Source organism: Stenella coeruleoalba (assembly GCF_951394435.1).
Source record: "Stenella coeruleoalba genome assembly, chromosome: 4".
Taxonomy (NCBI): Eukaryota; Metazoa; Chordata; class Mammalia; order Artiodactyla; family Delphinidae; genus Stenella; species Stenella coeruleoalba.
In genome coordinates this window covers 120,746,208-120,772,605 of record NC_137149.1, presented here as the reverse complement: position 1 = coordinate 120,772,605, position 26,398 = coordinate 120,746,208, and the positions used below count along the sequence as shown (strand labels likewise).

The window sequence follows — 26,398 nt, the reverse complement described above, 5'->3', positions numbered from 1 at the left end:
TCTTCAGAGAGTGGGCATACACGGAACACACCTCAACATAATAAAGGCTATATATGACAAAACCAACAGCAAACATCACACTCAATGGTAAAAAGCTGAAAGCATTCCCTCTAAGATCAAGAACAAGACAAGGACGCCCACTCTCACCACTTGTATTCAACTTAGTTTAGGATGTCCTAGCCACAGCAATCAGACAAGAAAAAGAAATAAACGGAATCCAGATTAGAAAGGAAGAAGTAAACGTGTCACTGTTTGCAAATAACATGATGCTATACATAGAAAATCCCAAAGACACTACCAGAACACTACTAGAGTTCATCAATGAATTCGGCAAAGTTGCTGTATACAGAAGTAATAACCAGAAATCTAGTGCATTTCTATACACTAGCAATTAAATATCAGAAAGAGAAAAAATTTTTTAACATTTTTATTGGAGTATAATTGCTTTACAATGGTGTGTTAGTTTCTTCTGTATAACAAAAGTGAGTCAGCTATAGGTATACATATATCCCCATATCCCCTCCCTCTTCCGTCTCCTCCCACCTTCCCTATCCCACCCCTCTAGATGGTCACAAAACACCGAGCTGATCTCCCTGTGCTATGTGGCTGCTTCTCACTAGCTATCTATTTTACATTTAATCAACTTACTTTAATAGTAACATTTGCCATATTTGCAATAATTTGTGTTAACATCTCCCTCCTCCTTTAAGCCTCAGGCTCTAATGCAAACCAACTATTGTTGCTTTCTTCTCACAGGTAATCTGTCTGAAATAAATAAAATGCATATGAAATAAGATTTTGTTAGTTTAACTTGTTCATTGTCACATAACCAGTTAGTGAAAGAGTCAGGAATAGAAATACAGATGTCACACTAGTGTTCTTTCCATGAAATCACACTGATCTTTCACCAAAGAAAGACTAAAGATGGATGAAAAAAAAAGCCTTCTATTTCCTTATTTATGGCTATATACAGTGAGAAATTATCATCATTGCTTTTAAGCTATTTATAATTTTCTGTTCACTTTCCCATTGCCTCTCTTAGGAAAGTTCTATGAGGGCAAGAAACATATCTGTTTTACTCATATTGGTTTTTAGAGTGCCTTACTGTGCACAGTAAATGATGCACAGCTGGTGTTAAACAAATATGAATAGAAAAAGTGCTCCAATAGGCAGGAGAAACAAAACGTGAAACAGCCAAGTATCAGCTACAAGAATAGCCTACAGTAGTCTTAAGTGGAAGGCAGCCCTGACAACAAATTGCAAGTTTGGCTAAACTACTGCTGTGGTTTTCAAGTGATTTTTGTACTGGGGTACTTGTTAAAAACACAGATTGTATGGTTCCTCTCCAGATTTATATGAAACCACTAAATTTTCTCAAACTCCTTAAAGAATTTCATCTGCTTCCAACCCTTTAAGATACTTCTGAAAATTTTTGATTATACCAAAAATTATACCAGGGACTATTAAAGTTCAAGGACTCCCCACCCAAGTTACAACTTAAAATTACCTATTGAGCTTCAAATTTTTCTAATCGAAATATTCAAAGTAAATTGTTACAGAAAAGTGTTCTTTACAAATAGAAACCAAAATTTCCAAGTCTGTAACTATTATCTACAGTACATCTCTTTTCAGATATATTCTATTTCTACTACATTTTTCTTAATTTCTGAATTAATATCATCCTTCATAAAATACCACCAGTTGTGATAAAAGTATTTTTGAACTTTACTGTTTAAATTTCTTGCTGCTTTGGTTGAAAGAAATTTATCTGATTTAATACCTAGCATAATGATAAGTTTAAGATAAGTTATGAATGAAGACAAGTAGTCTACCTGATTAAAAAAAAATTTATTTAGGATATACTACAGGCTCATCACTAAGCTAGGAACTATGGCAATAGCATAAGGTAAACATCTTATAATCTACACACAAAACAAACAACACAGTATACTGTCAAGCAAAATTCTGCAGCATATACTGTGCATAACTGTCAGAGAACTCAGGAGGAAAGACTATCAAGAAAAACAGGAAGAGACTTCACTGAATAATGAAACTGAAAGGGGGTTGCAAAAATGTACACAAACGTTTTGGTGTCTTTAGTGAACATACGTGCAATAATTTGTATTTCTTTTTCAATGTGTTTTTTTTTATGGTTGCAATTTATTAACTTTGAATTGTTGGTACTTAATACCATAACTTATTTTATTGTTTATTTCTTTAAAATTACTTTGTAGCAAAAATATTTTACCCAAAATTATTATAAGAACATATTCATTTTGAATATTGTAAAACATGTTAATTGCCTATAAAATTATGTATTTTTTGCCTTACATTATTAGAAAATATAGCTATTCAATTCTCATATACTCAGCATCACTGATTTACAAAACATAACAGTCATACATTTCTAATAAGTCATTCAGTGTACTGTTAGATTTGACTAATAATAAAAGTTGTATCATAAGCATGTATAACTATATAACACAACTACACCGTGGCCATAAAATATGAGGGAAAAAGAACTGCTCCTCAGTACTGACACAATACCAGAAATTTCTTTGCAGCAACATGGATGCAACTAAAGATTATCATACTGAGTGAAGTAAAGTCAGACAGAGAAAGGCAAATACCACATAATATCACTTATATGTGGAATCTAATATATGGCACAAATGAACTTATATACAAAACAGAAACAGACTCACAGACATAGCGAACAGACTTGTGGTTGCCAAGGGGAAGAGGGAGTTGGGGCGGGGGGAGACGGACCGGGAGTTTGGGGTTAGCAGATGCAAACTATTATATATAGGATGGATAAACAACAAGGTCCTACTGTATAGCACAAGGAACTATATTCAGTATACTGTGATAAACCATAATGGAAAAGAATATAAAAAAGAATGTATATATATGGATAACTGAGTCACTTTTCTGTACAGCAGAAATTAACACAACATTGTAATCAATTATACTTCAGTAAGAAAATAAATTTAAAAAAATATCAACTTATCACAAAACTAAGAACATGAACAAGTCTCATTATGTTCTGGGCATAGGTATTTAATGTGCTTAGTGTTTGAAACTATTCTTTTCATGTAAACACTTTCAAATACATCTGTTTTCTTTAACTGACATCTCCATAGATTCTTCCATTTGTTTTGTAAGCTATTGATTTTTTTCTTTCCTTTCTAAGAAAGGGAACAAGGAGGGGGTAAATGGAAAAAACGTTCGGTTTATTAAGCCATCTTACAATGTTATTGTCGGGATTGGTTATAAAGAATTTCTAGCATCATCAAAGCTCCAGAGAGAGCAATGAGTGGTGCTTGTATTGATGTCAACTACTAGCTCCCAGGGGTGGGTAGGAATAAAAACAAAAGCATTTGAAAGAATAAGATTGGGTATATTATACCTATGACTAGAGATCTGCTTGATTACCCATGTACTATAATGAAATCAAATGCCTAAAATGAACTCTTGATAAGGAAAGCGTATTAGCACTTTAATTTCTCTAGAAATTCACTGGTATTGCCTACTTAATAAAAAATTGGAGATGAAGAATGTTTTCAAAAGACATAATACACTTCCGTTGAAATGGGAAACACATCCAAAAAGATGAGTTCAATATTAAATTGCACCAGCGAAATTTTTTTAATCAGAAATTATTTTCAAAAAAATCAAAGTTTTTTTTTTGTTGTTGTTGTGTTTTAAAAAGAGTAACTGATATAAAACCAACACTGCCCTAGTCTTAGTTTTTTATAGGTCAAGTACATTAGCTACTGCTTTCTTCAAACAATGGTATATAAAAAGAAAATGGGATATTTCCTACAAAGATTAAAAATTCTTTAGGCCTTTCCTTTCCTTGGACTCTGGATTTTAAAATGACATAGTACAAGATAAAATAGTAATGTTAATATTGATAGTTTGCCCATTACAGGTCAGCTAACTGTCCACTGGAACAGTTACAAAGCTGTTAGTTTCGATTTCACAAGGCCAATCAATACAGAGGCATACTGTTTCAATTTTGCCTGCATTGATTTTTTTTTTTATAACACTCCAACCTTACAGCATTCATCTTTCTGAAAGAAGGAAGATTTGATTTACTGAAGAAAAATTGGAGAGAGCATCACAAAGATTTTACCGGCAAGCTTGTGACACAGAAAAAAGATGAATGTCTTTCAGGAAGAGACGCCTCTAGCTTGAGGGCATCCATTAGAACACATTCAAGCAATCTGAAATGGAGTTTCTTAAAGCAGCAGAAATGTAAACCTAAATACAGTCTCCTAAACTAATCAAAAGGATTCAAGAATCTTGATAAGAGATTCTCTTAGAAACTCCTAAACCTTATTACTTCTAAGATAATTTATGTTTCTAGCTCTATCCATGCATTTTTCAGAGAAGAAGAGAACCACCTTCTTTCCCGGACTAATACCAAGAGCGAATTTCCATGGTACATTAGTCAGCCTATTAGAATGCAATGAAGGACGATATGAGAAAAGGGTAGTATGTCCTCTGAGACTTCCATCCAGTGTTCTCCATCATCTCTCCTCATCCTTCTTACATTCAGCCACTTTACCAGGTGTCATCTACATGAAAGATGATTTGTCTCCTGACCCAAATAAACACAATGCCTGCTCCATGCACCGGAAAAAAATTACTTCTGCCACTCTGTTCATTTGTGGCCTCTTTCTTGCTTATTCCACTATTCTTATCAAGCTCCCTCTGTTTTCACCTGAGCCTCACTCCAGGTGACAGTAATGTATGGATGAACAGGTACTTGTCTGTCCCATTATTTCCTGAAATCTCTAAGCATTTGAAAAAATGCAATGACAGTGAAGGGCACACAGTTATAAGAGCTCTAAGGGAGGAATACTTTCTTTACCTGCCAATGCAATAGTCTAGGCATCAAAGAAAGAAGAGAGAGAGAGAAAGAGAGAGCTCCTCTCTCTTTCTCTTGTGGCAAAAGCTGGTATAAGCGGAATATTAAGACACAAATTGCATTCAGGCAGGTCACTAGGTGTCAAAAGATATTAGATGCCTGCTGTGAGGAAACAACAATTCCCATCTGCTTCTGAGAAAATAATATTTTCATTTTCAGTTTTTATTGAATGGAAACTTTTGGGAATATGTCTTTATAAAGGGTATTAAGTCTAGCAAGTATAACATGTTCAAAATGGCTATAATCATCATTGTGTTATCCATAAAGCAGCAGATTTCATTTGGTCTCTTTAGATGGGATAAATTGGATTCTTTTTTCCCCAGCTTGCAGTTTTGTTGCAGGACCAGATGTTTCTCAAATGCCACATGCTGAGGCTCCTATACTGAATGTAGCACCTGACCTTCTCTATAATTGACTAAAAATATTGATGTAATGGCATGGGTCTGATTGTGATTTATTAAAACCACTGCCGATCCCAGGCCAGCTGCCAGGATTGCAGCCGGCTGATCGTGTGGCATTAGAAAAGCCATCAATAGTGAAACAAAACAAATGACATTAATGGGAAAGTATTAGGCCTACATAGCCATGGCTACAAGGAAATTATGTGAATTCCAAAGGAGGGTCAAAATAAAAAATGCCACAAATGAAATTTCTATATATTCTAATATGATTGAATTTATAAGACAAAATGCTACTATAATTCTTAAGATAAAACACAAAGGAATTATACTTAAAATAATTTAATCCTCTTTACTAGAATTTTGCTCATTGTGCATATTTCTTTTAACAGGCTTAGGATAGTTAAATGCATTATAGCTACAGTATGACTCTGATTTCTCTCTAATGCCATTTATGTTTTCTAGAATTATGCTAAGTGAAGAACAAAGTACACTGTGTTAGTCTCATTTATTATAACCATGTCCATAATTTACAAGCTGATTATGCAAGCCTCATACAAGGGAAATCAGAATAGTTAACCACTCTCAAAGAATGGTAAGTCAGCATACGTTTTGTCAACTCCATTTTCTTACACAGCTTCCTAAAAAAGGGCACCAAGGTCTAGAAATCCACTCTAATTGGAATTAATACTGAAAAGGTCTATTTTAAGATAATTGTATTAAAGGCATTAGGGAGCAACCAGGTATTCCAAATAAGTAACAGTTGAATGTGACACTGAACTAAATACAACGACAAAAATATCAGCATGGAGGCAATGTGCTTTGTTAAGCATTGTTTTTAATAAAATCTAAGTTAAGTTATGAGATCTATAAAGAGGAAAATATCGATTCACTAATACTAATTTTCCTTTCAAAGATGAATCATTTGTTGTTGCTCTTAATTAAAAATGTACACATTTAAAAGAAAACAGTTTGACAGCTGTTTTTACTCAAGAGTAAAAAAGTAAAAAATGTTCTGTAAATTTGGGGAAATATTAAAATTTCAGAATTCAATTTTTTCTGGCTTTATAGAATAATAGAGTCGAACCCTTGAACAACTCTATTACAGAAACACTAATTATTTCTAGACAAATACATTTCACAGTCCATTTAGTTCTCCAAGATACTTTATTACACCAAAATCACTTCAGAAAAACACTTTCGTGTTGACAGCACAGGTATACTGAGCTATACAATGGTATAGCTATCACGAGAAATAATTTTGATCTTATAAAAATGACCCCTTTGGCATAAGTTGCCTAAAGGATTTCATTTTAAAATTGTAAAACTCCCTTTAGGTCAAAAACAAAAATTTTAAGCCTAAAAAAAAAAATGTAACAAACACATATTTAGTTCCCAGTATGTGCCAAGCACTGTACATCAAAGTAATCTTCTAATTTATTCAGTACCAGGTGTCAAAATGACTGTAACAAATCTGTTACATTAAAGTATCTGGAAACTCTAAAATCCTCAATACAACTCCCCTTCCCCAGTCCCCTCCAAACACACACCCATAGGCTTTTACATGTTGCAATATACGGCACTAGAGAGCCCTGACCCAGTAATTCATGTCATTCCCATGACCATTCTTGCAGCTGAGATCAGCTGGAACAGTAATTAAAACAAACAAACAAACATGGTTTCTGCTTTTACTCAGTCCTTTTGCCTTCAAGACCTTGACCTGCATTCCTTCCTCTGAACACCAAAAATGATATGCCCAGAAACGTAATTCATTTTATTTAAGTATTCTTCACAATAAGCATGATGAGACATATCTACTCTATATTAGTGAATACTTGTACTCAAAACAAAAACATCCCATATCAGATAGGTTTCAACTCAACTAGTTTAAAGTTCAGCTTAAAAAAAAACTAAAATCTTTTTCTGTTTACTGGAAAATCTCTAAAACTAGACTCTGATGTCTGTTAGACACGTGAATTGCTTAAAACACAAGCAGAAACCAGTTACGCCTATATATAATATACAAGTAATTTGCTGTTTTCTTTTGTGGTTGTTGTCTTCCAGAAAAAGTTATGCAGAAATACGGAATTAAAAAATATCTTTCTAATGGGAAAATAAAGAACTTTTTCATTAACATTACGTAAATGAGTCAAAACATGTTCCTAAGACTTGTAGAATAAAATATTCCAAAAAGACTAAATTTTATGATTTATCTAAGTTCCTTAGTCCTAGAAAGTAAATATTTTGTTTCTAAAATTAGAATAAAAAATTGCACGTTCAGTTTGGTAATCTTAAAAGGAGGTAGATGTAGTAAATAAAATTTTAAAGATGGTATTGTTTCATCATAGCCCTGTAATTTGCAACAAAACTCAAGAAAACAACACATATTATTATGTTTTCAAATTTGTGTTAAAAACTCAAAAGTGTAAAATAGGGAATAGTTTCTTTAAATAAAGTATTGTACTTGTATAAATTCAGATATAAGTGCAACTAGTAAAAGCAGTTTACACTAACTACTTCCCTTAACAGTTCACTTCAAAATAAATAAATATATGAGCAACTATTCTTTTTGAAGTAGTTGAAGGGAACTGAAATTTCCACAAAGATCCATAACTATAGCCATACTGATTTTCTCCTTCCCCTTTGCTTTAAATTCATTGCAGAAGATAAAATACAAAATTAAATTACTTTGTTCTTCATCTGGCCTTGATCATATCCAAAGCCATTTATCTAAACCAAGGACTTCTACAGAAAATCAGTGGCCAAATCCTAAAGGTATAACTTTACCTCACTGCAGAATTTCCCCAGGCTCCATGCTTGTCTGTGAGAATGTTGATAATTTTCTGGATTAGCTGAGTTGCTGTCACATGGTCTCGATATTTGGCTGCTCTTATCAAATGATCACACATCTTCTCATCTTCTCGTCTGTCTGCTGAATACTGGGCACACAGTGACTTGGATAGGAAAAAGAAATATCTATTAATACTATAAAAATATGGAAACAAACCCTTTACATGCATTATGAAATAATCTCTAATATGAACTGAACCAACCAAAACTTTAAAGTGACTTTTACATCACTCTTTAACTGAATTGACAGAGTTGGTAATCTACTCTCATTACAACAATCCCCCAAGAATTTATTTCTCTGAAGTCACTCATAAGATACACTCAGAAGTGGTTAATATTTAAGCAGAGACTTGAATAAAGAGAAGAAGCCAGTCATGTGAAGATGCAGGGTCCACATTACAAGCAGCATGAAGGGCGGTTGCAAAGCACTCAAGCAAAGTGAATAAAGGGAAGAGTGGTATGAAATGAGTTTGGAGAGGCAGGCAGGGGCTGCATCATTTAGTACAGTGTAGTTATGGTAAAGAGTTTAGATTTCATTCTAATGCAATGGAATACCAGCAGAAGGTTAATTACAGAAGTGACGTGATTGATTTACATATTAAAATGATCACTATAAGCTCCATTTAGAGAATGGATTGTAGTGGGACAAGAGGGTTAAGGAGGGAGGCTACTGTAGAAGTCCAGAAAAGAGACATTGGTGGCCTGCAACAGTAAACTGAGCTGGTTCTCAACACCTTTAGAAAATGACAAAAACAGTTTGGTCTTTTAAACCCCAGCTCTGTAAAATGGACCACCAGCACTAGAATCACCTAGGAACTTATTAAAAATGCAGAATTATAGGTCCCACTCCATACCTACTAAATCAAAATCTGGATTTTAATGAGATCCCCAGGTGATTTATACATTAAAGCTTGAAAAGTACTTTCTCAGATATCAATTTTGCCAAAAAATTTTAGGATTCTTTAGCAATACTCAGTACAATACAATCACTAGTTTCCAAGTTGCTTATTTCTTTTCTTTTGGAATTCAGACACTTGTGGTGTCATGTTTATGGTGCTATACTACCTAGTTAATTGTTTAAAATTAAAAAAACAATTAATGTAAACTTAATTCTGGTCACAGAGTCTATTGGGATCCTTTCCCTTAAGCTCCAAATGAAAGCTCACATATACATCCACATGTATACACAACCTATGATGAGTAATAAAAATTTGATGTTGGAGCCCTTTCCTACTGTATAACAGTTTAGATAGATTGTTGCCATACACCAGCCCCAGCACTGTCCCTGCAATAAGAGAGGGCCTTAACTGTCCTAAACCAATGAGAGTAATAATCACACCCACACTGACAAACTGTCTAAGGGAACAGCACTTGATCTAATTGGTACAATTAAGAGGAAAGGTCAGAAGTTTTGCTGGGTAATTCCTTCCTTCCTCTTACAGTGTAAAACAGGAAGTACATAATTCCAGGAGTATTGAAAGCTCTTTCTGTAGGAGAGAAGCAAGCCTGAGGATGAAGCCAAAACCCAAAGGGAGCAGAGCTATGAGAATTACAGAAATAAAGAGTAAGAGTTTATTCCAAATGGAATCATGAACTTCTGGATCAAAGACCAGCCTACCTTTATACTTTCTGTGAGACCTTTCTTTTTTTCCTAAGACTTTTTACTAGAACCTGTAAGCTCCTGTTCAGTAATTGAAGGCCAGTGTGAAGTGGGTTTTCTGCTCCTAACACCATAAGCAGCCCAACTGATATGGTGTTTATGTACATGCATAAGGAATCAAATATCTCTTAGTCTGTGCAAAACACTAGGCTATAGGGATAAAAAGTTGACTTAGCTTGATAGCCTTTGCCCTGGAGAATCCTCACTCCTTACAGATTGTGAGGAGGGAAGTGGGAATAAAAGTACAGTAGTCCCTTGCTATGGGGTGGGGGGAATAGGATCCAGGACCCCTACGAATACCAAAATTTGCAGATGCTTAAGTCCCTTTCACACATATCATATAATATATATTATATTCAATATATATGAATATATATTATATATGCATATGAATAAACGTAAGATTGGGAAGCAAATCAAAAACCAGACTAAAGCATCATCCTTGGTAGTATCTCTTGTCAGTCTTGGGCAACTAACTCACTTTACCTCGCCAGGTCTAACTGTTATCATCTGCACAATGAGAGGATTATATTAGCTCTAGGAATTGTACAATTGGAAGATTTTGGCCAACCTCTAAGAGGTTAGTTTTTGTACACTAGTAAAGGCAAAGTACTTCTTTTACCTAAACACTGATATGAAGAAAATAAATCATGTTAGAAATTAGATTTATAAGAAATTAAAGGCAAATGCTGGACAGTACATTAAAAAGACTGAGCCAAACCATAGGACAATTCAGTTTGTCAAAAATATGATTTGAGCAAATAAAAGAAGATATGATTAATAAATACTTGAAGGGGAGTAGTTTAAGTGAAGATAACTAGGGAATGATTCCATTGTAACAAAAATGTCAACTGCTATGTGATATTTTCAAAGATTCATCCCAGAACTAGGCAACAACCTACAGGTTATTTCACATCTAACCCAACCATACACTGAAACCAATAGGACAACAGGACAAAATGGGAGACATCTGAAGAATTTTTATACCTTCACCATTCCCTACTATATACATAGTCTACCCTTGTCTAACCTTACCTGACAAGAGGAAATTAAAATTACTGATGGAAATTAGAAAATAACTGGCTTCTATACTCCCCTGAAACACCACATACCTTCATATTAAATGTACTATTTTAAAGGCTATTATTTCTGTATTTTATTAATATTAGAATAATTTAACTTTATCAAATCATATTTTGCAAACATTGGTAAGCAACTAAAGTTTGCTTTAAAAGGCATAATTCTATAAAGAAGAGTTCAAGGTATGTTAAATAGTAAAATGGTTTAAAGTGTTCCTTAATGGATCCTCCTTTACAATTTAAACAGCAACTTTTCATATCTGACATAAAATCTATAGATATAAATCACATTAAAGGGCTATTCTTTCCTGATTATCAATCTCTGTCTCATTGTGGAACATTATAGTCACATGTAACCTTAAAACATGATAAAAGGAAACCAAACAAGAATGTTTTGTAAAGATATACTGAACTTGTATCTATTCTTTAAAACTTAAAAATGGAATTTGAATATATTCTTATTAAAAACCAATAACAAATTCAACATATGACATATCACTCAAAGTCAAGTACAGATGAGGAATTCTGCTTCAAGATCAAACACACGTTACTTATTGAAGGAGTATATATTTGTGTGTGTGTGCTTGTGTTTAAACTTTGGAGGTACCCCAAGAGACCTTGCCAAAATGTACCACCTATCAATAAAATCAAGGGCCAGGTCTAGTACTTGCATTCAATTTTACTTTACATCAACTTTTCTATATTCCTATTTTAAGCAACACATAAACTAAGTAATAAGACGTCACAACAATAACCCCCAAAAATCTGAATCTTAAAAACAAAAGAAATAAGCATCTTGGAAACTACTAATTCAAATATAATTGATTATTGCTAAAGAAATCTAAGATTTATTAGCATAGAATTAATAAAATATAAGATAAATACACCTAGTTTTGAAAAAAAATTCACTTACTCGCAGGGTGAAAATAAAGAGAGAAACAATTTAGACTGAACATTTATAATTCAAGTAACTATTCTGGCTCTTTAAATGTAAATAAAGAAATGAAGACAATACCACATTCAGTCTTTCCTTCCAGATGCTACGTCTCTACCTAAGTTTACTATGTGTCCTTTTTATGAAAGCTCAGAGAGGAGTGAACTTAAAATTAAGCAGATTTTTCTATTATCCTTCTGCTATCACTGTGATCACCATTCTTGGTGGTCAGACGTTTTCTGCATCATTTCCCAGTATGCTGGCATTTTCTCAAGGCTTTGTCATATGTCCCCTGGCAATATCATCCACTCCCATATCATCTATTATTATCAACTTAGATCTAGCTGTCAAATTTTTCGTATCTAACACAGCTGTTTTCCTAAATTCAAACCCACAATTCTATTTGTAGGATAGTCTTCAATCATTCAATAAGTACCTAAAATTAAAAATGTACAAAACTGAACCTACCACCTTTATCCGAAACATGCTATTAAACTGAAAAGGGAAAGCTTTTCTATTTCTGTCATCTGTGACTTCTCAAGTTCCCGCACTTCATATCCCACCACTACACTTAGCAAAACCTCTTAACCACTCTTATCAATGTCCTAACGTAGATCTTTATTCACTCACAACTCAGCTCTTCAAATAATCTTCTCTCATTTTATGAGCAGTCCCAGAATTGTTCCTAGAAGAATTTACCTTGGTAAAACACAGATATATTTATATACCCCATCCTCAAAAAAAAACATGATTGTCTAAAATATCAAACAATTAGAACCAAATTTTACTAGCTAGATCTGTGTGTGCGTGGCCTTCTTATAATTCACTACCATGGCATATAATCTTTTACATGCTTGTCTATCCATCCTATATGCCAGATACACTCAGATTATATGCTATTTCCGAAATATCCTCAAGACATTTTCAAGACCCAGAAAGTATATTTCTCCTACAGCTTTTACAGGTGAAACAAGAATAAAGATGTTTATTGAGAATGTAAGATGGGAATTTGAAAGGCAAACTACTAAAGAGGAACTCACGCAGAAAAAGAGATACAGAAATAGATCCTTTTGATTCTTTGGCTGAATATAAAAATGGAAAAAAATATGAAAAATTCCAAAATAATTGGAAATTAAGCAATTCATCTCCAAGTAACAAAATATGGAAAAAACATGAAATCAGAAGGAAAATTAGAAAAATTTGTGGGAATTGGCCACAACAGCATTTAAAATAAAATTTATCGCTTTCAATTTTATATTAGAAAATATTAAATACTGAAGGAAGAAATAATACAAATATTAAAATCAGATGACAGAAGCTAAGGAATACAGTGCATCCAATTTTGCATTAAAGGAATATAAAACTAAACACTAGTATAATTTGCCCAAATAAACACAAAAACTTTCAACAAAATACTACCTATAAAATGGATTATACATCAGGATGAAGTAGAGTTTATCTATGAAATACAAAGCTGGTTTAACATTTAATTATCAATCAGTATAATTCACTATAAAACAGAAAAAAAGGAGAAAAACATATCACCTTAATCGATTTTTTTTCCAAAAGCAATTAAGGCAGAGGACTGGGGTTGGCAGCGTGAACACAGCCTGAAGGGGGCTAGTGCGCCACGGCTAGCCAGGAGGGAGTCCGGGAAAAAGTCCAGACCTGCCGAAGAGGCAAGAGACTTTTTCTTCCCTCTTTGTTTCCTGATGCGCGAGGAGAGGGGATTAAGAGCGCCGCCTAAAGGAGCTCCAGAAACGAGCGAGCGTGAGCCTCGGATATCAGCGCGAACCCCAGAGACCGGCATGAGACGCTTAGACTGATGCTGCCACCACCAAGAAGCCTGTGTGCGAGCACAGGTCACTATCCACACCTCCCCTTAAGGGAGCCTGTGCAGCCCGCCACTGCCAGGGTCCCGGGATCCAGGGACAACTTCCCTGGGAGGATGCAGGGCACGCCTCACGCTGGTGCAACGTCACACAGGGCTCTGCCGCCGCAGGCTCGCCCCGCATCCAAACCCCTCCCTCACCCTGGACTGAGTGAGCCAGAGCCTCCAAATCAGCTGCTCCTTTAACCCTGTCCAGTCTGAGTGAAGAACAGATGCCCTCAGGCGACCTACACACAGAGGCGGGGCCAAATCCAAAGCTAAACCCCAGGAGCAGTGCAAACAAAGAAAAGAAAGGGAAATCTCTCCCAGCAGCCTCAGGAGCAGCTGATGAAATCTCCACAATCAGCCTGATGTACCCTGCATCTGTGGAATACCTGAATAGACAAGGAATCATCCCAAATTGAGGAGGTGGACTTTGGTAGCAACAATATACATATTTTGTTCCCTTTTCCTCTTTTTGTGTGTATATGTATGCTTCTGTGTGAGATTTTGACTGTATAGCTTTGCTTCCACCATTTGACCTAGGGTTCTGTCCATTTTTTTGTTTTTTTTCTTAACAATTATTCTTTATTTTAATAAATTTATTTTATTTTATCTTACTTTATTTTATCCTCTTTCTTTCTTTCTTTCCATTTTTTCTCCCTTTTACTCTGAAACGTGTGGATGAAAGGCTCTTGGTGCTCCAGGGAGGAGTCAGTGCTGTGCCTCTGAGGTGGAAGAGCCAACTTCAGGACACTGGTCCACAAGAGACCTCCCAGCTCCACATAATATCAAATGGCAAAAATCTCCCAGAGATCTCCAACTCAACGCCAAGACCCAGCTTCACTCAATGACCGGAAAGCTATAGTGCTGGCCACCATATGCAAAACAACTAGCAAGACAGGAACACAGCCCCATCTATTAGCAAAGAGGCTGCCTAAAATCATAATAAGGCCACAGACATCCCAAAACACACCACCAGACAACCTGCCCACCAAAAAGACAAGAACAAGCCTCATCCACAAGAACAGAGGCACTAGTCCCCTCCACCAGGAAGCCTACACAACCCACTGAACCAACCTTAGCCACTGCGGACAGACACCAAAAACAATGGGAACCTCGAACCTGGAGCCTGCGAAAAAGAGACCCCAAACACAGTAAGATAAGCAAAAGGAGAAGACAGAAAAACACACAGCAGATGAAGGAGCAAGGTAAAAAACCCAACAGACCTAACAAATGAAGAGGAAATGGGCAGTCTACCTGAAAAAGAATTCAGAATAATGATAGTAAAGATGATCCAAAATCTTGGAAATAGAATACAGAAAAGGCAAGAAACATTAAACAAGGACCTAGAAGAACTAAAGAGGAAACAAGCAATGATGAACAACACAATAAAAGAAATTAAAAATACTCTAAAAGGGATCAATAGCAGAATAACAGAGGCAGAAAAACGGAAAAGTGACCTGGAAGATAAAATAGTGGAAATAACTATCACAGAGCAGAAAAAAAAAAAAGAATGAAAAGAATTGAGGACAGTCTCAGAGACCTCTGGGTCCTTAAACGCACCAACATTTGAATTATAGGGGTCCCGAAAGAAGAAGAGATAAAGGAAGGGACTGAGAAAATATTTGAAGAGATTCTAGTTGAAAACTTCCCTAATATGGGAAAGAAAATAGTTAAGTCCAGGAAGCACAGAGAGTCCCATAAAGGATAAATCCAAGGAGATACATGCCAAGACACATATTAATCAAACTGTCAAAAATTGAATACAAAGAAAACATATTAAAAGCAGCAAGGGAAAAACAACAAATAACACACAAGGGAATCCCCATAAGGTTAACAGCTGATCTTTCAGCAGAAACTCTGCAAGCCAGAAGGGACTGGCAGGACATATTTAAAGTGATGAAGGAGAGAAACCTACAACCAAGACTACTCTACCCAGCAAGGATCTCATTCAGATTTGATGGAGAAATTAAAACCTTTACAGACAAGCAAAAGCTGAGAGGGTTCAGCACCACGAAACCAGCTTTAACAACACATGCTAAAGGAACTTCTCTAGGCAAGCAACACAAGAGAAGGAAAAGACCTACAATAACAAAACCAAAACAATTAACAATATAGGACTAGGACCATACATATCGATAATTACCTTAAATGTAAATGGATTAAATGCTCCCACCAAAAGACAAAGACTGGCTGAATGGATAAAAAAACAAGACCCGTATATATGCTGTCTACAAGAGACCCACTTCAGACCTAGGGACACAAACAGACTGAAAGTGAGGGGATGGAAAAAGATATTCCATGCAAATGGAAATCAAAAGAAAGCTGGAGTAGCACTTCTCATATCAGACAAAATTGACTGTAAAAATAAGACTATTGGTGCTTCCCTGGTGGCACAGTGGTTGAGAGTCTGCTTGCTGATGCAAGGGACATGGGTTTGTGCCCCGGTCCAGGAAGATCCCACATGCCGCAAAGTGGCTGGGCCTGTGAGCCATGGCCGCTGAGCCTGCGTGTCCGCAGCCTGTGCTCCGCAAGGGTAGAGGCCACAACAGTGAGAGGCCCGCGTACTGCAAAATAAATAAATAAAGACTATTACAAGAGACAAAGAAGGACACTACATAATGATCAACGGATCGCTCCAAGAAGAAGATATTACAATTGTAAATATTTATGCACAGAACAAAGGAACAAGTCAATATATGAGGCAAATACTAACAGCCATAAAAGGGGAAATCGACACTAACACAATCATAGGAGGGGAATTTAACACCCCACTTTCACCAATGGACAGATCATCCAACATGAAAATAAATAAGGAAACAGAAGGTTTAAATGATACACTAAACAAGATGGACTTAATTGATATTTATAGGACATTCCATCCAAAAAAACAAGAATACACATTTTTCTCAAGTGCTCATGGAACATTCTCCAGAATAGATCATATCTTGGGTCACAAATCAAGCCTTGGTAAATTTAAGAAAATTGAAATCGTATCAAGTGACTTTTCCTACCACAACGCTATGAGACTAGATATCAATTACAGGAAAAGACCTGTAAAAAATACAAACACATGGAGGCTAAACAATACACTACTTAATAACGAAGTGATCACTGAAGAAATCAAAGAGGAAATTAAAAAATACCTAGAAACAAATGACAATGCAGACACAATGACCCTAAACCTATGGGATGCAGCAAAAGCAGTTCTAAGAGGGAACTTTACAGCAATACAGTCCTACCTTAAGAAACAGGAAACATCTCAAATAAACAACCTAACCTTAAGCCTAAAGCAAAGAGAAAAAAGAACAAAAAGCCCACAAAGTTAGCAGAAGGAAAGAAATTATAAAGATCAGATGAGAAATAAATGAAAAAGAAATGAAGGAAACGATAGCAAAGATCAATAAAACTAAAAGCCGGTTCATTGAGAAGATAAACAAAACTGATAAACCATTAGCCAGACTCATCAAGAATAATAGGGAGAAGACTCAAATCAATAGAATTAGAAATGAAAAAGAAGAAGTAACAACTGAAATTGCAGAAATACAAAGGATCATGAGAGATTACTACAAGCAACTCTATGCCAATAAAATGGACAACCTGGAAGAAAAGGACAAATTCTTAGAAATGCACAACCTGCTGAGACTGAACCAGGAAGAAATAGAAAATATGAACAGACCAATCACAAGCACTGAAATTGAAACTGTGATTAAAAATCTTCCAACAAACAAAAGCCCAGGACCAGATGGCTTCACAGGCAAATGTTAGAATGTTCTCAAACATTTAGAAAAGAGCTAACAACTATCCTTCTCAAACTGTTCCAAAATATAGCACAGGGAGGAACACTCCCAAACTCATTTTATGAGGCCACCATTACCCTGATACCAAAACCAAAGAAAGATGTCACAAAGAAAGAAAACTATAGGCCAATATAACTCATGAACATACATGCAAAATCCTCAACAAAATACTAGCAAACAGAATCCAACACCACATTAAAAGGATCATACACCATGATCAAGTGGGGTTTATTCCAGGAATGCAAGGATTCCTCAATATACGCAAATCAATCAACGTGATACACCATATAAACAAATTGAAGGAGCAAAACCATATGATCATCTCAATAGATGCAGAGAAAGCTTTCAAAAAAATTCAACACCCATTTATGATAAAAACCCTGCAGAAACTAGGCATATAGGGAACTTTCCTCAACATAATAAAGGCCATATATGACAAACCCACAGCCAACATCGTCCTCAGTGGTGAAAAACTGAAACCATTTCCACTAAGATCAGCAACAAGACAAGGTTGCCCACTATCACCACTCTTATTCAACATAGTTCTGGAAGCTTTAGCCACAACTATCACTGAAGAAAAAGAAATAAAAGGAATCCAAATTGGGAAAAATGAGGTAAAGCTGTCACTGTTTGCAGATGACATGATACTATACATACAGAATCCTAAAGATGCTACCAGAAAACTACTAGAGCTAATCAATGAATTTGGTAAAGTAGCAGGATACAAAATTAATGCACAGAAATCTCTGGAATTCCTATAAACTAATGATGAAATATCTGAAAGTGAAATTAAGAAAACACTCCCATTTACCACTGTAAGAAAAAGAATAAAATATCTAGGAATAAACCGACCTAAGGAGACAAAAGACCTGTATGCAGAAGATTATAAGACACTGATGAAAGAAATTAAAGATGATACAAATAGATGGAGAGATATACCATGTTCTTGGATTGGAAGAATCAACATTGTGAAAATGACTCTAATACCCAAAGCAATCTACAGACACCATGCAATCCCTATCAAACTACCACTGGCATTTTTCACACAACTAGAACAAAAAATTTCACAATTTGTATGGAAACACAAAAGACCCCAAATAGCCAAAGCAATCTTGAGAACGAAAAATGCAGCTGGAGGAATCAGGTTCCCTGACTTCAGACTATACTACAAAGCCACAGTAATCAAGACAGTATGGTACTGGCACAAAAACAGAAATATAGATCAATGGAACAGGATAGAAAGCCCACAGATAAACCCACACACATACGGTCACTTATCTGTGATAAAGGAGGCAAGAATATACAGTGGCGAAAAGACAGCCTCTTCAATAAGTGGTGCTGGGAAAACTGGACAGGTACATGAAAATTGAATGTATGAAATTGCAACATTCCCTAACACCATACACGAAAATATACTAAAAATGGATTAAAGACCTAAATGTAATGCCAGACATTATCAAATTCTTAGAGGAAAACACAGGCAGAACACTCTATGACATAAGCCACAGCAAGATCCTTTTTGACCCACCTCCTAGAGAAATGGAAATAAAAACAAACAAATGGGACTGAGTGAAACTTAAAAGCTTTTTCACAGCAAAGGAAACCATAAACAAGATGAAAAGACAATCCTCAGAATGGGAGAAAATATTTGCAAACAAAGCAACTGACAAGGGATTAATCTCCAAAATATATAACCACCTCATGCAGCTCAATACCACAAAAACAAACAACCCAGTCCAAAAATGGGCAGAAGACCTAAATAGATTTTTCTCCTGAGAAGACATACAGATGGCCAACAAATACATGAAAGGACACTCAGCATCACTAGCCATGAGAGAAATGCAAATCAAAACTACAATGAGGTATCTCCTCACAACTGTCAGAATGGCCATTATCAAAAAGTCCACAAACAAGAAATGCTGGAGGGGGTGTGGAGAAAAGGAAACCCTCTTGAACTGTAGGTGAGAATGTAAATTGATACAGCCACTATGGAGAACAGTATGGAGGTTCCTTAGAAAACTAAAAATAGAACTCCCATACGACCCAGCAATCCCACTACTGGGCATACACCCGGAGAAATCCATAATTCAAAACACACATGTACCCCAATGTTCACTGCAGCTCTATTTACAATAGCCAGGACATGGAAGCAACCTAAGTATCCACTGACAGATAAATGGATAAAGAAGATGTGACACATATATACAATGGAATATTACTCAGCCATGAAAAGAAACAAAATTGAGTTATCTGTAGTGAGGTGGATAGATCTAGAGTGAAATAAGTCAGAAAGAGAAAAACAAATACTGTATGCTAACACATATGTATGGAATCTAAAAAAAAATGGTTCTGAAAAACCTAGGGGCAGGACAGGAATAAAGATGCAGACATAGAGAATGGACTTGAGGACACAGGGAGGGGGAAGGGTAACCTGGGACGAAGTGAGAGAGTGGCATGGACATATATACACTACCAAATGTAAAACAGATAGCTAGTTGGGAGCAGCCACATAGCACAGGGAGATCAGCTCAGTGCTTGTGACCACCCTGAGTGGTGGGAGAGGGAGGGTGTGAGGGAGATGCAAGAGGGAGGAGATACGGGGATATATATATATATATGTGTGTGTGTGTGTGTGTGTGTGTGTGTGTGTGTAGCTGATTCACTTTGTTATAAAGCTGAAACTAACACACCATTGTAAAGCAATTATACTCCAGTAAATATGTTAAAAAAAAAACAATAAATGCTGGAGAGAGTGTAGAGAAAAGGGAACCCTCCTGCACTGCTGGTGGGAATGTAAATTGATACAGCCACTAGGGAGAACAGTATGGAGGTTCCTTAAAAACCTAAAAATAGAACTACCATATGACCCAGCTATCCCACTACTGGGCATATACCCTGAGAAAACCGTAATTTAAAAAGATATATGTACCACAATGTTCACTGCAGCACTATTTACAATAGCCAGGACATGGAAGCAACCTAAATGTCCATCAACAGATGAATGGATAAAGAAGATGTGGCACATATATACAATGGTATATTACGCAGCCATAAAAAGGAATGAAATTGCATAATTTGTAGTGAGACGGATGGACCTAGAGTCTGTCATACAGAGTGAAGTAAGTCAGAAAGAGAAAAACAAATACCATATGCTAATGCATATATATGGGATTTTCAAAAGCAGTACTGATGAACCTAGTGGCAGGGCAGGAATAAAGACGTAGATGTACAGAACAGACTTGAGGGCACGGGGAAAGGGGAAGCTCGGATGAAGCGAGAGAGTAGCATTGACATATATACACACTACCAAATATAAAATGGATGGCTAGTGGGAAGCTGCTGCATAGCACAGGAAGAGCAGCTCAGTGCTTTTTGATGACCTAGAGGGATGGGATAGGGAACGTGGGAGGGAGGCTCAAGAGGGAGGGTATATGGGGACATAGGTATACATATAGCTGATTCACTTTGTTTTACAGCAGAAACTAACACAACATTGTAACGCATTTATACGCTAATAAAAATGTGAATAAATAAATACATAAAAATTCAGTTTTTAAAAATATCTACTCTCTTCAAATTGATTTTATAGATTCAACCCAATCTTAATTAAAAGTTTAGCAGGACTTCCTATGGAAATTGGCAAGGTGAGTCCTAAATATACCTGAACAAAAAAGAAAACAATAATAGCAAAACAATTTTACAAAAGAGAAGTGAAATTGTAGAATTTTATACTCTTTGAATCACACTAAAAATTAGAAATCAATAGAGCATAGGTTTTTAAATGAAAAAAAGAATATTTTCAACAACTAGTGCTAAAACATCTAGCCACTCACAGGGGAAAAAAAAAAGAAATAAATTTGTCTTCACCTCATACCATACAAAAAATGCTTAATTCAAAATGAATCAAAGATCTACATATAACATTACAGTACTTCTAGAAAAAAAAGTAGCAGAAAATCTGATGAACTTGGTGTAGGCAGAGATTACCTAGACCGAAATTCTTAGACTGGAAACCATAAAAGAAAATCATAACCATAGAAAAACTGCCAAATTAGACTTCATCGAAATTTATAAAATCTGCTCTTTAAAAGGCACCATTTAGAAAATGAAAATGCAAGAGAAAAGGCAATGAGAAAAAATATTCACCATACATATAATTAACACAGGATTTCCTTACAGGATAAAGAACTCCTACAATGCAATAAGACAAACAAATTTAAAATCATAAACAAAGGATTTGAACAGACGTTTTACAAAAGATATACAAATGACTAATATGTATGTGAAAAAATGCTTAGTCAGTAGGGAAATTTAAATAAAATCCACAATATACTATCACTATATACATACTAGCAGGGCTGAAATTACAGGGACTGACAATATCAAACACTGGCAAGGATGTGGATGAAATGGAACTCTCATAACTACCAACTAGCCAGATGAAGTATAAAATCTACAACTACTTTAGAAAATAGTTTGGCAGTTTCTTCTAAGCCTAAATATAAACTTGCAACAGCACCTAGCAATTCCAATCCTAAGTATTTCTTCAAAATGAATGATAACATATTTCCACAAAAATGTATTATATGAATATGCCCATAGTGCTTTTAATCATAAGACCCGAACACTGGAAATACCCAATATCCACCTATAGATGAATGGGTAAACAAAGTAATACTGCTCAGTAATAAAATGAAACAAAGGAGTGATACACACACAACAATGTGGATTAATATCAAAAACTTTATGCTGACAAAAACAATCCAGAAATTTGAGTTAACTACTATGTAATTCCATTTATATGAAATTGTATACCATGCCAAAGTATCTATAATAACAGAAACCAGATGAGCAGTTGCCTAGGGTTGGGTATGTATATGTGGAGAGGAACTGACCACAGTGAATCACAAGGGAATTCTCTGAGATGACAGAAATTTTCCATATCTTGATTATGACAGTTACAAAGGTATATACACTTGTCAAAACTCATCAAACTGTATATTTAAAACAGGTGTATTTTATTACGTATGAACTATACTTATTCAATAAATTATATTTAAGAAGTTTTTTAAAAATGAATAGACAAGGCACTGAGAAGAACATAGTTAAAAAATTCTTACTGAAAAAATTAGCTCATATACCAAGTAGGTAAATACCCCCTATAAATCAATAAGACAGATAACCAGTAAGACATATAAGTAATAAACTGGGAAAAAGATAAACAGGTACTTCATAAAAGTACAATAAAAAATAGATAATACAGGGCTTCCCTGGTGGCGCAGTGGTTGAGAGTCCGCCTGCTGATGCAGGGGACACGGGTTCATGCCCCGGTCCAGGAAGATCCCACATGCCATGGAGCGGCTGGGCCCGTGAGCCATGACCGCTGGGCCTGCGCGTCCGGAGCCTGTGCTCCGCAACGGGAGAGGCCACAACAGTGAGAGGCCCGCATACCGCAAAAAAAAAAAAAGAAAGATAATACATAACAAGCAGGAGAAAAGATGTACAGTTGAATTTGTAAATGAAATCCAAAATAAAACACAATGAATTACTATTACACAACTACCAGAATGCTAAAATTAAAAGTGGTAACCAATTGTTAATGAAAATTTGGAGTAATGAGAACAGCTATACACTGATGTTGGGAGTGTTACATGCTTTTGCAAGGGAGTTTGGCAGTATCTATTAAAACTAAAAACATGAATACTTTACAGTCAAGTTAAGTCCACCTTACAGATATATATGAGCGTGAACATCAAAAGACTATAAAATGTTCAAAGCAGCATTGTTCATAACAGTTAAAAATGGGAAACAACTGAATTGCCAATCAATAGCAGAAGAGACTGTGAAAAACTACTGCTCTACTAATATAACAGAATACCATACAGCACTGAAAATGAAATAGGAAAACAAATCAAATGAATCTCACAAACATAATGTTGAACCAAAAATGCCAGACAAAACCAACTTTGATTCAATTTATATAAAGTTCAAAAACTGAAAAAGAAATTACAATGATAAAAAAAATATTTAAGTGTTGAAAGAAAAAACAGAAGCAAATAAGTCATTTCATAAAATGACATAATTTAGCTTAATGGAGCATGCATACAAGGCTTCTCACAATCACTTTCTTTCAGCATCAGGAAAAGGAGGTAATGTTAAATGCACATTTCTTCTAGAGTTAAATTGCAGTATATTTTAAGAGGAACAGGTTATAAAGCAAATTTTCATGAAATTTGCATAATATTGTGAAATAAAAATAAATTCCAGTTAAAATGTTCAAGGCTAAAGGGGACTTCCCTGGTGGCGCAGTGATTAAGAATCTGTCTGCCAATGCAGGGGACACATGTTTGAGCCCTGGTCCAGAAAGATCCCACATGCTGCAGAGCAACTAAGCCCATGCACCACAACTACTAAGGCTGTGCTCTACAGCTTGCAAGCCACAACTCCTGAGCCCACATGCCACAACTACTGAAGCCCGCGCACTTAAAGCCTGTGCTCTGCAACAAGAGAAGCCACCACAATTAGAAGCCCGTGCACCACAATGAAGAGTAGCCCCCGCTCGCCGCAACTAGAGAAAAGCCCATGCGCAGCAATGAAGACCCAACGCAGCCAAAAATAAATAAAATTTAAAACAAAAATAGTTCAAGGCTAAAATCTTTTAAATATTATATAACCCTTTCGCCTAATTTAGTAACATTTAATTTTAATTAAGCAATTGAAATGTATTGGTTTTACAAGTTTTGTGTTTCCGTTTTTAAAACAAACTTATACTCAAATAAAAAGGTAATGACTTATATGAAATAAAAAGAAAGTTCTCTCTTCCACCTCCTCCCTGTTTGGCTAATTGTTTTCTACAGAGGTAGTCACTGTTAACAGTAAGATGTAGTGCCTATATAAACAGAATCAAACTATACATCATTCCATGTCAGGACATATAGTTCTATCTTCATTCTTTTTCACGGCTACACACAGAGTACTGTATTTTTATTTAACTATACCTTCTGGTAAACACTTTTAACAGTACTACCTTATGTCCCACTTTATCTCAAAATCACTTACACTATAAATTACTTGTCTCATTGTAAACGATTTAAAAGGGAAATCACCTAAGGGACAACAAATTAAGAAGCTTTTCAATACTGCAATTTTGGAGGTCTTTGTACTTGATCTCAACTCAGATGTAAAGACTAATCATTAAAAAAAAAAAGTTGTCCTCGGGAATCTTACAAAGACTCCTGAAAAAGACTTAGAAAAATGAAAGCTTAAAAACCTCAATAGCCAACGAAAGTCAGCCAATGACAATGTGTGACAGCCACCTTTAATTCTAAAGTGATTCCTCTGTCATCCAATGCCTCAAAGTATTGATTTCTCTCAGCGTGAAAAAGGCTACGCCAATGAAACAGATATAGCATCATCCCCACGATAATGGCATTCAAGGTTAAAACAGGCAGAACACTTATCAAAGTATCGCTTCCATTTCTCATTGTTTTAATGCACTGGATACAATATGTTGGGTTCTTATCTCTACAACTGCAGACTTCAAACAGTATTTTTAAATAATTTGAGGATTAATACAACTTCTAATATTTTACTTTAGATAATAAAAAATTTGTTTTAGAAGCTTTTACATATTTGTAAAGTCAACACTAAGAAGAGGGCTACAGTTTCCACTTGTATGTCAACTGCACACACAACATTGTTTATATTATTTCATTACTTCATTAGAGTTACTTATTAACAATGAAAATCACAAAATTCTTAAGTAGATAACAAAACACTTTCCATAAAGACAAACTGATTTCTTTAACAATGCCTGCATACATCATACATCAGCTTGGTAGATAAAGTAAAATGTGGTTAGAATCTGTGATCAACAAAATTAACATGAAATTTAAATAGGGTTAAACTCAAATAATTTTGTTTTAAAAAATCGTAATATGAGACAAATATATCTTTGCATAACATTATATGATTATACACAAACACATATACAGAGAGAGAGAGAAGGAGAGAGAAGTTCTAATCTTTTAAACTTTACTTTTTGCTAATCTGCACAAGAGCTGGATATCTTAAGTAAATCCTATAATCTTTTAACTCAACGTATCTAGCTAACCATTAGATTCTTTGAAAAGCATACAAAACTAGGGTGTCTTACTTGTATTAGACTAAAAGGAGACATATGTATACACACACACACACACACACACACACACACACACACACTACTACGACTACAAATAGGTAAGTCTTATGCTTAAATTTCAAATAAAAGTAGTTCAAGAACAAGCATGAAAACCAAAAACTCAAAACATGATTAATTCATTCTTTGAAAAACCATAGTTACCAGTGTGGTTAAGAGCAGACTCTAGAGCCATACAACCTGACTTTAAATCTTGGCTCTGACACATTCATGCTCAGGCAAGGTATTTAATCTCCCTATGCCTCAGTTTCCTCATATAAAAAGGACATAATGTGATGTGCTTCTCATAAGGATCCAATAAGAAGAGACATGAAATAATCAGAAGGCTGACAGGCATATATACTAACACCCAACACTTACTGTAGACTCAGTCATGAAGTTAACCAACTATACAGCAAACAGTTCCTCTCTTCCAACATCTCAATGTAGTTGAGAGATATAGGAGAAAATATAATTAGAATATAAGATACCTGCTAAGAAAGATATTCATGGTGTGTTTGGAAACAACAAGAAAGAACTATTCAGAACCAGAGAGGGTTTCACAAAGGAATTACAGGCTATGTAACTGTTCACCAAGAAGAAAGGGCTCATTTAAGATAGAAAAAATAAAATATAGCAAAATAAGAAGGCAAAAAAAAAAAAAAAAAAGAGAACATCTCAAATAAAAA

General features: G+C 35.3%; 1 protein-coding gene across 4 annotated transcripts in view; it reads right to left on the bottom strand.

Moving 5' to 3' along the window:
- LRBA (LPS responsive beige-like anchor protein) overlaps nucleotides 1-26,398 on the bottom strand; it is a 725,574-nt gene that overhangs the window by 367,951 nt on the left and 331,225 nt on the right. For all 4 annotated transcript variants that reach the window (XM_079919265.1, XM_079919266.1, XM_079919268.1 and 1 more), the window contains one exon: nucleotides 8,122-8,288. In XM_079919265.1, the coding sequence (XP_079775391.1) occupies nucleotides 8,122-8,288 (167 nt within the window). The remainder of the gene's footprint in view (nucleotides 1-8,121; nucleotides 8,289-26,398) is intronic.